Source organism: Echeneis naucrates, chromosome 14, assembly GCF_900963305.1.
Source record: "Echeneis naucrates chromosome 14, fEcheNa1.1, whole genome shotgun sequence".
NCBI lineage: Eukaryota > Metazoa > Chordata > Actinopteri > Carangiformes > Echeneidae > Echeneis > Echeneis naucrates.
In genome coordinates this window covers 4,373,032-4,385,253 of record NC_042524.1, presented here as the reverse complement: position 1 = coordinate 4,385,253, position 12,222 = coordinate 4,373,032, and the positions used below count along the sequence as shown (strand labels likewise).

At 43.3% G+C, this 12,222-nt stretch overlaps 1 protein-coding gene across 1 annotated transcript in view; it reads left to right on the top strand.

Moving 5' to 3' along the window:
* Positions 1-12,222, top strand: part of fat3b (FAT atypical cadherin 3b) — a 60,472-nt gene that overhangs the window by 23,037 nt on the left and 25,213 nt on the right. Inside the window, exons 10-27 of the mRNA XM_029519717.1 lie at positions 25-96; positions 2,489-2,625; positions 3,157-3,432; positions 3,600-3,810; positions 3,973-4,187; positions 4,631-4,789; positions 6,136-6,257; positions 6,368-6,550; positions 6,669-6,783; positions 6,868-7,149; positions 7,420-7,770; positions 8,172-8,345; positions 8,483-9,013; positions 9,818-10,182; positions 10,548-10,701; positions 11,496-11,603; positions 11,727-11,910; positions 12,000-12,220. Of these exons, the coding sequence (XP_029375577.1) occupies positions 25-96; positions 2,489-2,625; positions 3,157-3,432; positions 3,600-3,810; positions 3,973-4,187; positions 4,631-4,789; positions 6,136-6,257; positions 6,368-6,550; positions 6,669-6,783; positions 6,868-7,149; positions 7,420-7,770; positions 8,172-8,345; positions 8,483-9,013; positions 9,818-10,182; positions 10,548-10,701; positions 11,496-11,603; positions 11,727-11,910; positions 12,000-12,220 (3,860 nt within the window). The remainder of the gene's footprint in view (positions 1-24; positions 97-2,488; positions 2,626-3,156; positions 3,433-3,599; positions 3,811-3,972; positions 4,188-4,630; positions 4,790-6,135; positions 6,258-6,367; positions 6,551-6,668; positions 6,784-6,867; positions 7,150-7,419; positions 7,771-8,171; positions 8,346-8,482; positions 9,014-9,817; positions 10,183-10,547; positions 10,702-11,495; positions 11,604-11,726; positions 11,911-11,999; positions 12,221-12,222) is intronic.

Below are 12,222 nucleotides of genomic sequence, written 5' to 3'. Positions count from 1 at the left end.
CCTTCTCTGTCTTGCACCATTAAGGCGGACGGCTCGCCAGAGAAATGTTCTACATCCCGCAGAATGCGTGTGGAAGAAACTGCTCGCTTGATACAGGTCTGGTCAAAGCTTATCTTGCCACACCTCTTTGTCAAGGGCCTCAGGTCTGAGGAAATGTATAAATCTCTGCAAATGCAGCATGCAGTGCCAGGACCTTGTAGAGCTAAAGGCAGGGTATATTAGTCTGAGTTTGAAAAAAGGATTCTCACACGGCTTCACATAAGCAGCACTAGTTTGTTATCTTTGCCCGGGCAGGACAGGTTTATACCATTAGTTCAGCTACAATGCTGTTATTTCACAAAGTAAATAGGGAGAGGGTGTGACTCACTGATTTTAATGTTTCTGCCTCAGAGAAAAATGAGAAAAATCTCAAGGTGAAAGATGTGTTTTTAAAAATCCATGACTATCTTGCGATGGTAAATGGTCTGCACTTACATAGCTCAGGTTTTGACTTTAGCTCTACTTTTATCAAGCCACTCAAAGCTCTTTACACATACAATGATGGGATCAATGTTTGAATCGGGGGAAATTTGCGGTTCATTATCTTTGCCCAGGTCCCTTTGACACACAGAGTCACAGACCCTCTGATCAGTAGGTGATCTGCTTTTCCCCCCGAGCCGCAGCCACCCACTTGTGCAGCTACTTGAGTCAACCTGTTGATCTTCTTCACCTGAAACATTAAAGTGGCTTTAATAAGTGTTGTGATAGTAAAAGTATTATGTTTTCAATATCTTAAAGAATGATGCCGTGCCTGACATTATCCTCGTGTACTATTTATTCAATGCATTTCTCAAAGACATTTACAGCATAATAGTAGTAGTGTCAGTTTAAGAGAAGTTTAGCAATGACACTCATTTGCAACACAATTTTGTTACAATACATTGTATTCAGTTTAACACGTTGGTAATGTGCAACAGAACGCCACATTTATGGGAAAGTGTTCATTTGAGGTTTCGGTCATTTGTTTCATTACATAAACCTGGTTGGTGGTTTTGCATCCACACAATATATTATAACAACCCTGAAGAAAAATGTAACAGTGATCATATGTAAATTAAGATTTACTGTATTGCTCGCAGTGGTGAATTACCAGCCAAAAATCCCAGCTGTTTTACTTCAGAACTTCAGAACTTCTCCTGTTTTGCTTCATGCCCATTGTACTCCTGGCAATGTTTCCAGCTGCAGCTGTTTATCGATCCCCAAAAAAAAAAAAAAAAGTTCCTAAAAAGTCACTTTGCAGCACCTGCTCAGCACACTCACCGTTAGAGAGCAGCTGGTGAACATAGATGAGCATTCACCAGCTAAAGAGACAGTTATTCCCCCGGGAACAGCTATACACCAAATAGAGAGATAAAAGAGAGGAAAGAGTCGCTGGCTGGGCAGAAACAAGCAACCAAGTTTGCCACATCAACTGCAATGTTAACTGTATACTACCTCTGAGTGTCCGAATAGCAAAAATATTACTCCTAAGTACCATTAGAGCGACTCCACAGGGCATCTCAGTGTTATTAGTTATACCTGCCACTGATCTACTGACAGCAAATTTAGAGAAATGTCAAAAAATATAAAAGAAAATCTATGTTTTCGACTCTTGAACGGAACGGAAAGGAAAATATAGTGTTTGTCAAACGTTCTTTAATCATTGATTATTCATTGACTGAACAGTTTACATAGCAGATATGTTGTATACTGTACATACAAATGCTTTTCACACAGCGTGTAAAAAGAGATGCTACTGTACAGAAAAACATTGAAGCTCTCTGCGAAGGATGATCACACACCCCAGACGGAAAGGAAACAGGAGACTTGTTTTTATTTAGAGACTCCACACTGTAAATTCTGTATCTAATATTGACCAGGCTCTTCTCCCACACACACACACACACACACACACACACACACACACACACACACACACACACACAAAAAGAAAAGAAAAATTTTGTCCCTGTGGTTTGCTGCAACTCAGCACGCATCAGTGGCTCTGTGAAAAATGCTCAATCAGTATTCATATGCTGAGGAGAGCTCCGGTTCCCAGATATCTCCAGAGAGAAGCTGGAATGAGAAGAAGGATGGTACTGCATACTTAACAGGTATCAATCCTTTCCCTCGCTCTAATCAAACATTAAGCCTCTAAACTGTACACTCACCGCCCGTGGAAAAGACCCGGCTGCAGGTTTTTGATCTCTGAGATGGGTTGTGTTTTGGAGTGATAAGACAGATGTTTGTGTGGCTGTTAACAGCACTCAGGCTGCCAAGTGGGCTTGCTGTTACATAGCATTGCATTTCAGTTGATTTTATTTCACAGACCCTCCGGCTCTAGATGCAGGCACATGGCCAAAACAATTACACAGTAATAACTTAAAGCACCTGAGTTTAGCAACACAAAGTGAATACCAAATGACTGAAACGCCGTGTGAACTTTGTGTGTGTGTCTGTGTGGTTCCAGGGAGCTTTGACATGCAGTTTGACCTTCAGGTGGGAGTGGGTACTCTAATTGTGGCCAAGCCCTTGGATGCAGAGGTGCAGTCTGTGTACAACATGACCGTCCAGGTTACAGATGGGACCAACTTTGCCACAGCACAGGTACACACGCATTTGATTTGTTATGCTCTGGTGCTGCCTCTTACACACTCCGGACCGCATCAAATTAAACTGTTGTCACCTCTGCCTAGGGAAGCTGTTTGTGCTCAGCTTTCGTCCTTCCAACAACAAGTGCTGTCTTTTTTTTTTTTCTGAAATGATCCCTTATTGACTATGAAATGTGATTTCTGCTGTTTTGTCCCCGTGATCCTGCTCTCTAGGCCGGCTCAATGGGTCTTCCTTGTAAAGGAAATCCCTGATATCAATGGATTAATAGGATTAGCCTGGGCAAGTAAAGGTCAAGTGTTTCTATAAATCTAAAAATTGCCCATATCCCTCTTGGATACTCGGCTTAGAGGAGCACCATAAATATTGTTTTGCCTGAGTCTACATTGTGCCAGTGGTATCTCCATCTTCCAAAAAAAAAAAAAAAAAAAATCCAGCCAAGATACAACCTTACAACTGTGTCAAGTACTATCAAAGCTGTTCTTACCCACAGCACCTTACAGCCCTTCCGCCTCTTTCTCACACTAGGTGTTCATCCGAATACAAGACAGCAACGACAACCCTCCGGTTTTCTCACAGCCGGCTTACGATGTCAGCGTCTCAGAGGACGTAGCGGTTGACACGGAGCTACTGAGGGTCAGAGCGTCAGACATGGACGAGCGTGCCCGCCTGAGCTTCTCCATCTATGGCAGCGTGGACCCAGCCAGCATGAGACTGTTCAGGGTCAACCCTGGTACAGGAGTGGTCTACATAGCGGACAGGCTGGACTACGAGGCCCGAACCCAGCACATCCTCACAATAATGGTGTGTGTGTGTGTGTGTGTGTGTGTGTCCATCCCTGTGCTCTCTTCCAAGTGATGCTCCTCTTGGCTACTCTGCACAGCTCACTTAATTTTAGCTGATTTCTTTCATTTATTGCCCCATACAACGCTATCCATTTTCATCTCTCATTTTGGCTGATGCTGCTTTAGGTCAAGGATCAGGAATTTCCATTTAACCGTGACCTGGCTCGTATCCTTGTAGCAGTGGAGGACTCCAATGATAACATCCCCTACTTCACCAGCACTGTATATGATGCTGTGGCCTACGAGTCCTCTCCCGTAGGCACTTCTGTGATGCAAGTTACAGCGTTAGATAAAGACAATGGGATCAATGGGCAACTCACGTATACTGTGGAAGCAGGTACGATACTATCTGAAAGTAGATATAATTATTAGAAACAGTGTTGTGACTCAGCTGTGACTTGCTTTTTAATGCTTTTTAAGAAGGGGAACAAATTGGGATTAAAGTTCTGTTTTTCTCATTTACCAGTGACAGTGTCTGTAACGCTTCTGCTGATTTCAGGTAACACTGCTGGTGTGTTTGGCATCGATAATGCCACAGGCCTTATCTTCATCGCCAGGGACCTCGATGTCACCTGCGTGGGATTTTACACCCTCACTGTTCACGTCACAGACAGTGGATTCCCTCCATTAATGGCAACGGCTTCGGCTCGCATCTCCATGATACTCTCTGATTTCTCCGAACCCAAATTTTCTCAGAAGGAGTATCAGGCCGAGGTAAAGACAGAGATGGCTGATATGAATGAAAGGTCCCATACTGTATAGAGTCTTCTTGGACTATAGAGTTGGTCTAGATTCTCTATCAATGCTGAAAAAGTATTAAAGTGATCCGTCCATGGAGAGAGTCATACAGCATGCATTCGGAAAACTGAGCATTAAAACATGCCGTCAGGACATTTGTAACTCTGTGATGTCACACCAAGCCCAGTCCACCCAGACCCACCTTGCAGGAAAGGAGATAAAAAAAAAAACAACAACAAAACAAATGCATTATTATTTGATTATTTTGGGTCTTAACACCACAAATATATCTCCCTCTACTTCAAATAAAACTCTGTAAAAGTTTAAAAGTTGGTATTCACTATATAAATGCAGTATCAATTTACTTGGGCATGTAACTGATTTAAAAAATGATTCATTACCGATTGTTGTGTCTGCAGATAATGGAGAACAGCACAGTTGGGACTTATGTGACCACCATCAGCGCCCTGAGCCGCTCAACACTCGTTTATGACATCAACGGGGGCAACGAGGAGCGCTGCTTCTTCATCAATCAGCACACTGGTGTCATCAGCACACGCAAACTACTCGACTTTGAGGTTTGTTCATGCTTGTGCATCTTTCAAAACTAAATGCAGATATGATTCATTTTAGGAGTCACTCAGAAACAGTTGTGCTCATAAACAGCTCTGTGTGAAAGTTAGAAATTAAGTGAACATCAGTTCAAAACAAAGCCTGCAGCCTTTCGTTAAATATTAATGCATTGTTGTGTCATGAACTTAAAGAACATTGAAACATTTCGTGGCATGCTCACAAGTTTTGGCAGCCTAGGAAGACTTAGTAACCTCGCAGATATCACAGCTCACAAATGCTCTTTGTAGCAGCTTAAAGTCTTTATATTCTTGATTCAGGAATTAATGCCCACTCCTCCGGCAACTCACTTCAGGTTCTGGGATATTTTTAGGATGTATAGCGCACACAGCAGGGTTCAGATCCATCCACAGATTTCCGTTGAGATTTTAATTCAGGGGGACTGTGAGGGCCTTTTTCTGCTTCTGTTTCTGGAGGTACATTTTGAAGTTTACTTTGGATCATTGTCCTGCTTTACATGCCAGCCTCATTTCTGTTTTCATTCTCTTGACTAGCTTCATTTGCATACAGAATTATATTCTAAATATTTCCATCCTCTCTGATTAACAGTTAGCGTGGTCTTCCTTTCAAATACTGCTCCTTTATTTTCCCACAAATAAATAACTAAAATTTTTAAAATTTAAATATTATAAAATAAAAAGCAGAAGAAAAAGGAAACTTCATCAGTCGACAATATTTCCAAAACAACTCAGATGTGGCCTTCACGACGATTTGTTTTCTTCCAGACCTTGTCTTGACTTCCGTAGTTCCCTTTAGCCGACATTACTTAATTGCATTTCAGGCAGTGGGAATGCTCAGAGTATTTCGATATCTTTTTATGGCCTCCTCTGCTTTGCAGACATCAATTAGCTTCATTTTAAGATCCTCAGTTGCTGAGAGCGGACTATGGCTTTTAAATGTTACCACAAGATTTGCAGTCAGAGAATTTACCAGCTCTGGAAATGCCATGAGCTGATGGCTTCTAATTATAATTTCAGCCACGCAATACTTCAAGAGTCAATTCAAGCTTAATGTTTTTTTAAAAGTTCTGCATGTATGGCAAGTAAAAACCTTTTTACAATATATTTTTTTTCATTTATCTTAAACTTTTTAATTTATGGAAATAACAACCAGCAGCACCTTAATATTTGAGCAAGGCTCCCATTTTTTTCTGCACACATAGCATTTATTACCTCATAATTAATATTTACTGTGCATCTTAAATATGTCATAAAGAACTTATTCATAACCTATACATGCACTTGTAGAATAATAAAAGACTTTTCCTTGTTGAATTTCTTTTTTTTTTTAACAGCAAACAACATCCTACTTCCTGGTGGTGCAGGCTCTGAGCATAGCTGGAATGGAGGCCAGCACCACTGTCATCGTCCAGGTGGGGGATGTCAACGACAGCCCGCCTGTCTTCCAACAGATCAGGTATCCGCTGTGGTAAAAACAAACTGGGAGAGTGGAGGTTTAAAGGCGCTGCGCTGCTCGAGCTTTGTTCTGAGTTCTGACAGTAGCGTCCTCCAATTTTACCTTGACAGGTATGTGGGTGAAATCAGCGAGGCTGCCCCAGTCAACAGTGTGGTGCTGGGAGAGGATGGGAACCCTTTAGTCATCCTGGCGACAGACAGGGACCGCAATCACAACGCCCTGCTTGTGTTTGAGATTATAGACGATACCGCTCGCATGTTTTTCAGCGTGGACTCTGGGTCTGGATCGATTCGGTAGGTGACATGTAAAAGCCTGACCTCTTATCGCTGAAATAAGATAAGATAAGTGTTTTTAATTAATCTCAAAGGAAATACTACTGCACTCCAATTTGACCTCTCCCTTACATTTCAGAACTATTGCAAGTCTGGACTATGAGACCTTCTCTGAGTTCCTCTTCCGGGTTCATGTTAGAGACAGTGGGCAGCCTCCTCGGAGTGCTGACAGACCAGCAGAGGTGTTTATAAAAGTAAGTAAATGATGAGAATCAGCTTCCACTGCCGCACAAACCATCAGCTTTGTACAAGTCTCTCCTGTTTCTGCCCCGTCTCAGGTGATCAACATCAATGACTCACCTCCAAAGTTCTCCCAGGATGCCTATGAGACAGTCCTCCTCCTGCCAACCTACATGAGAGTCGAGGTCCTTAGAGTTGAGGCTTTTGACCCTGATATGACCCCTGAACTCAACCTGAACCGTGACAAGTCCATCAGCCCCGTGCTGGTTTACTCTCTTGTGGACAGCGGTATGGAGTACTTCTCTGTGGAGCGCTACACCGGAGTTGTCACGGTCATCAATCAGAATCTCAATAAGGATCGCTACCGCTTTCATATCAAGGCAAGTGACCAGTGGTCACCAGCGGATATGCCACCTGCTTAGACTTCCTGTGTATCCTGTCACTAGCTTAGATAAGCAGCAGGCTGCTGTCTTAGACTGGCTTAGATAGTAATGATTTCCAAAGGGTCAGCTCCCAGGGATGCTCCGTACTTAAGTTAGTGTGGATGTCTGCAAACAGGAAAGAGGTTTTACTGAATATACATAAAAATTACAGCATTGCTTCCAGCCGTCATGTTCATCTTGAGATATCTGTTTTTTGTCTGTTTTAAGGTCTGGGATGGGCGATTTTCCAGCATGGTGTCTGTAATCGTGCTTGTCCGAGAGGCCATAGAAAGCGGTCTTCTCTTCACATTCCCTGTCTACTCCGCCTCCATCCCCGAGAATATAGCCAATGTCACTTTAGTCACTGTAGTCAACACAATTGGCCACCGGCTCAATGAGCCACTGAAGTACACGCTGCTGAACCCCGCCGGACTCTTCATCATTCGGCCGACCTGTGGAGTGGTGCTCACCACCGGCGTGCCTTTTGACCGAGAGGAGGAGGAGAGTTATGAGCTGGTGGTGGAGGTCAGCAGAGAGGATGAGATACTGCGAGTGGCCAGGGTGACTGTACAAGTGCAGGTTAGTGTAGAATTGTGTGTGTGTGTGTGTGTATGTGAAGTTCTCTCCACACGTATGAATAAGTGACCTTGGACAGCCTGCTTCCTTGTTACTTATTCTTCCGACTGTACATGCGGTCCCTGTTATACATGATCTGTGTGACACTTTATTTTTCCTTATTCACGCCGTGCAGAAAAAGATTTTTGGGCGCAGCTCCAGAAAACAGTGTTTTGGTTTGGGATATTTCAGTAAGCATGATGCACAGTAGCATCAATAAAATACAATAACCAGAGGATGGAAAAATATATGGCACAAGCTACAAAGGGTTGATTGTTTAAGCCCTCAATATCCACCAAAGTCTCTTTTTTGTCTTTCCCTACAATGACCCCATCAGGTTCTGAAATTACCTGTCCTTTCTCTAGGTGGAGGACGTAAACGACAATGCTCCAGAGTTTGTAAATCTCCCCTACTACGCTGCAGTGCAGGTAGAAGCCGGGCCGGGATCAGCTATATTCAGGGTGTCAGCCATCGATCGAGACTATGGTCCTAATGGAGAGTTGACCTACAGCCTTAAGGAGCAGCACAGGAACTTCCAGGTGAGATCTACATCTTTCCTGCTCTTGATTTAAGTTTTCCTTGTTTCACTTGGGGGCTGTACATTTAAATAGCATTCGGGTTTGTATGTTAATCTGCTCCTTATGGTACAAACCGGCATTTTCATATTCCGCTGCAGGTGAATCCTGTGACAGGAGAGCTGACCTTGAAGAGAGCCTTTGAAGTAGACTTATCTAATGCAGAATACAAGCTGGTCGTTGTGGCCACCGACGGTGGCTCCCCTCCCCTGTACAGCGAGGTGGAGCTGCCCGTTACTGTGGTAAACAAAGCCATGCCAGTGTTTGACAAGCCTTTCTACGGCGTCACTGTCAGAGAGGATGTGGACATTTCCACCTCTGTTCTGTGTATCAACGCCACCAGTCCTGAAGGCCAGAGCGTCATCTTTAGCATCACAGACGGAGATCCTTCACTCCAGTTTGACATCGGCTTTGACACAGGAGTCATCAGTGTGATTTACCCGTTAGACTATGAGTCTGTGCAGTACTACCGCTTAACGGTGAAGGCCACAGACACATTGACCGGAGCAAAGTCGGAGGTGGACGTGGACATCGTTGTGCTGGATGTCAACGACAATCCTCCGTTGTTTCAGAACAACTCCTTCTTCAGTGTGCTTCCAGAGAACTCCATGATTGGAACAACCGTGCTACAGGTGTGTGTCTGTTTGTTTACTGAGGCAGCCCACTGTGTACTCTTATGAAATGAGTGTTCAAGACTCAAGACTCACTTCAGCAGTTGAATGGATATCTGATGCCGAATCATTTATTTATGAGACGGCAGTGGGATATTTCCCAGTGGGTGCTCTTGACCTTTACGAAATAGTACACCAGTGAGAAGCATATTTGCACAAGACAATTTCATTGACTGTATTTTATTTTTAATTTTTTTTGACTGTTTCTTTACTCACTCATCAGAAGAAGTTATTGGCCTCATTTAACAGTATAATTTAACCAAACAATTTGATAGATGATCACTAACTCTCAAATCACCATTATTGTTGATTGTTAGTCAAAATACAGCTGGGACATCATCACACATATGAATAACAGTCAAAATTGTGAATCCAACTCAAACTCATTACAACACAAAAAATAGCAAAACTGGAAAACTACAACCTACAATAACCAACACAAAACATCAAATCCAGCAAATGGCATGTATGATGTTCAAATTGAGAATTATATTTCCCGTGAAACAAGTTTAAACCAAATGTGTGTGTGTGATTGTTTTTACTATGTTGTGGTTCTGCAATCAACAATGTGACATTTTCAAATGGAAGATAACACTGAAATTGTATGATGTTGTATTAGACACCAAGGTATCACGAGTGAAATCCAGCATTTCATTTATTTTAGTTTTTTTTTTTACGTCGAACTGGGTTGCAGGATGAATAAACCAGACATTATCTTGAATAATGCATGAGGTGGTGCAAAGTTAAATATTACTCTCGCTGCAGGTTTTTGCCCAAGACCAAGACTCAGAGAAGAACTCTATAGTGAGCTACCAGATCCTGTCCGATATCTACAACAGCAGCGACTACTTCCACATTGACAGTAACAGCGGACTGGTATTCACCGCACGCCTGCTTGACTACGAGCTCATCCAGCGGTACAACTTCATAGTCAGAGCCACAGACAGTGGAGAGCCTGCCCTCAGCAGCGACGTCAGCGTAACTGTGGCGGTTACCGACACAAACGATAATCCGCCCAACTTCAGCCAAACGCTGTACGAGGCCTTTGTCAGTGAGCTTGCTCCCCGGGGACACTTTGTGACTTGTGTGCAGGCGTCAGACGCTGACATCTGTGATGCTCACAGGCTGCGGTAAGAATAGAGAACAGCTTTAAAACCAGAAAGTTCTGGATTTGGTCCTTTTTTTTTCTTTTTTTCTAGTCATGCTCTCTGCCATTGATGCCTGAAATTTCTTGACACGGTTTCCCATTGAGGAAAGTTTAATCTATTCCTCAAGTTTTCCTTTCATGGTGTTTTGAGCCATTCTCACTTGTCTGGTTTATACTTTGGCCAAAGAGAAAACGCTGTCAGTTTAACTCCATCTTTTATCTCTCAGGCGGGCTTTCTTGTCATTAAAACTAGAGTCTTTCATTTCCATCAGCTCCTGAGTCAAATAACATTGTCCACCATAATCGTCATTTTAATCTTTTTTTTTTTTTTTTTCTATTTGCCTTCAGCTACAGTATTCTCTCGGGGAATGAAAGAATGACTTTTATGATGGAGCCAGATACAGGGGTGCTCAGTTTGTCGAACAAGAGGAGACAAGGCATGAAACTCTCATATCAGCTCAATGTGTCTGTGTCAGATGGAGTCTTCACAAACACTGCTCAGGTGAGGCACTTACAATTTACTTCTGTCAACCATCCTGCTCTTTTTTTCACCTCTGCAGCATCGATACACGGCAACCTAAGCGACCCCTGCTAACCCCTGAGCGCAGATTTATTACACTTGCAGCCGTGCAGCACAACCACAGATTTTTACTACTGTCTGCTGAGCCATTCTGCTGGTGGAGGTTAATGTGTGTTCAGGTCATACAGGATTTACTACGAGGATGAGCTGCCAACTGGACAAAAAATTGTTCACATCTGTCACTTAGTGGTAATTACAACTGGGGTTTTTGTTTTTTTTTTTTACACCACATCTCTGAGAGACTGTATAACATTTTGTAGCAATAACACGTCAACACATTCTTTTGTTTCCTCTCAATCTGACTTGATGTGAGCGCAGGGTACCTGGTGCCAGACCCATAAAACTGTCTGCAGATCCATGACTAAAACCGTGTGGGCGCACTAAAGCATTGATACGCATGTGCATTTAATAAAGATGTGCGCATGCATGGTTGCATTTTTGTCCCCCCACTCGTTGAAACTCACTGAGCTTCATTTGAACTAATTAGCTATAAGTGGATAGGGAGACTCCCTTAATCAGCTCTGGCTGTCTGCGCCACAAGATGTGAAGCATGGCACGGAACAGAGAAAAATGACAAAAACGAAACACAAATGGGAGCTCATCACCAAAGTTCTGTTTTAATCTTAACTGGATGAGCTCGCTGGGACTACAGATGTCTTAATTAAGAACGTAGACAGACTCTGACACAGGATGACGATACTGATACTGATTCGCAGGTGATCGTACGTGTCCTGGGAGCTAACCTTTACAGCCCAGTGTTCAGCCAGAGGTTCTACCTGGCCGAGGTCCAGGAAAACGCCCCTCCGGGGTCAAAGGTCATTCAGGTAAACTTCATGGCGCACTGCTCCCTTTCAGGAATATTTCTACAATAGCGATGAAGAGGAGAACAATCTGATATCATTTCCTGGATTTTTTTTTTTTTTTTTTTTTTTCCGGTGGACCTACAGGTTCGTGCCACAGATGAGGACTCTGGATTGTTCGGCCAGATCACTTACTCCTTCATCAATGACCTGGGGAAAACTCAGTTCCTCATCGATGCAGATGGAGTCATATCTACCTATCAGAAACTAGACAGAGAAAATCCTCTTAACAAGGACATGGTGCTGACGGTTATGGCTCTGGACGGTGGAGGTATCCGTTTCGACACTTTTTGATTTAAATTACATGTTGTAGAACGACCACAACCACCTCTCTACACTTGTATTCTGTTATTTTTCCAGGCCGGGCATCGTTTTGCACGGTTCGAGTGGTTCTTGCAGATGAGAATGACAATGCCCCTCGGTTCAGAGCTGTTGAGTACCGCATGAGCATTAAAGCAAACGTTGCCAAAGGGTCTCTGGTCACACAGATCCAAGCTACTGACCCTGATGCCGGGTCTAATGGAAGGATCACCTACTCCCTCTACAGCGAGGCGCGCCTGTCCCTGGTTGACGTCCTCGAGGT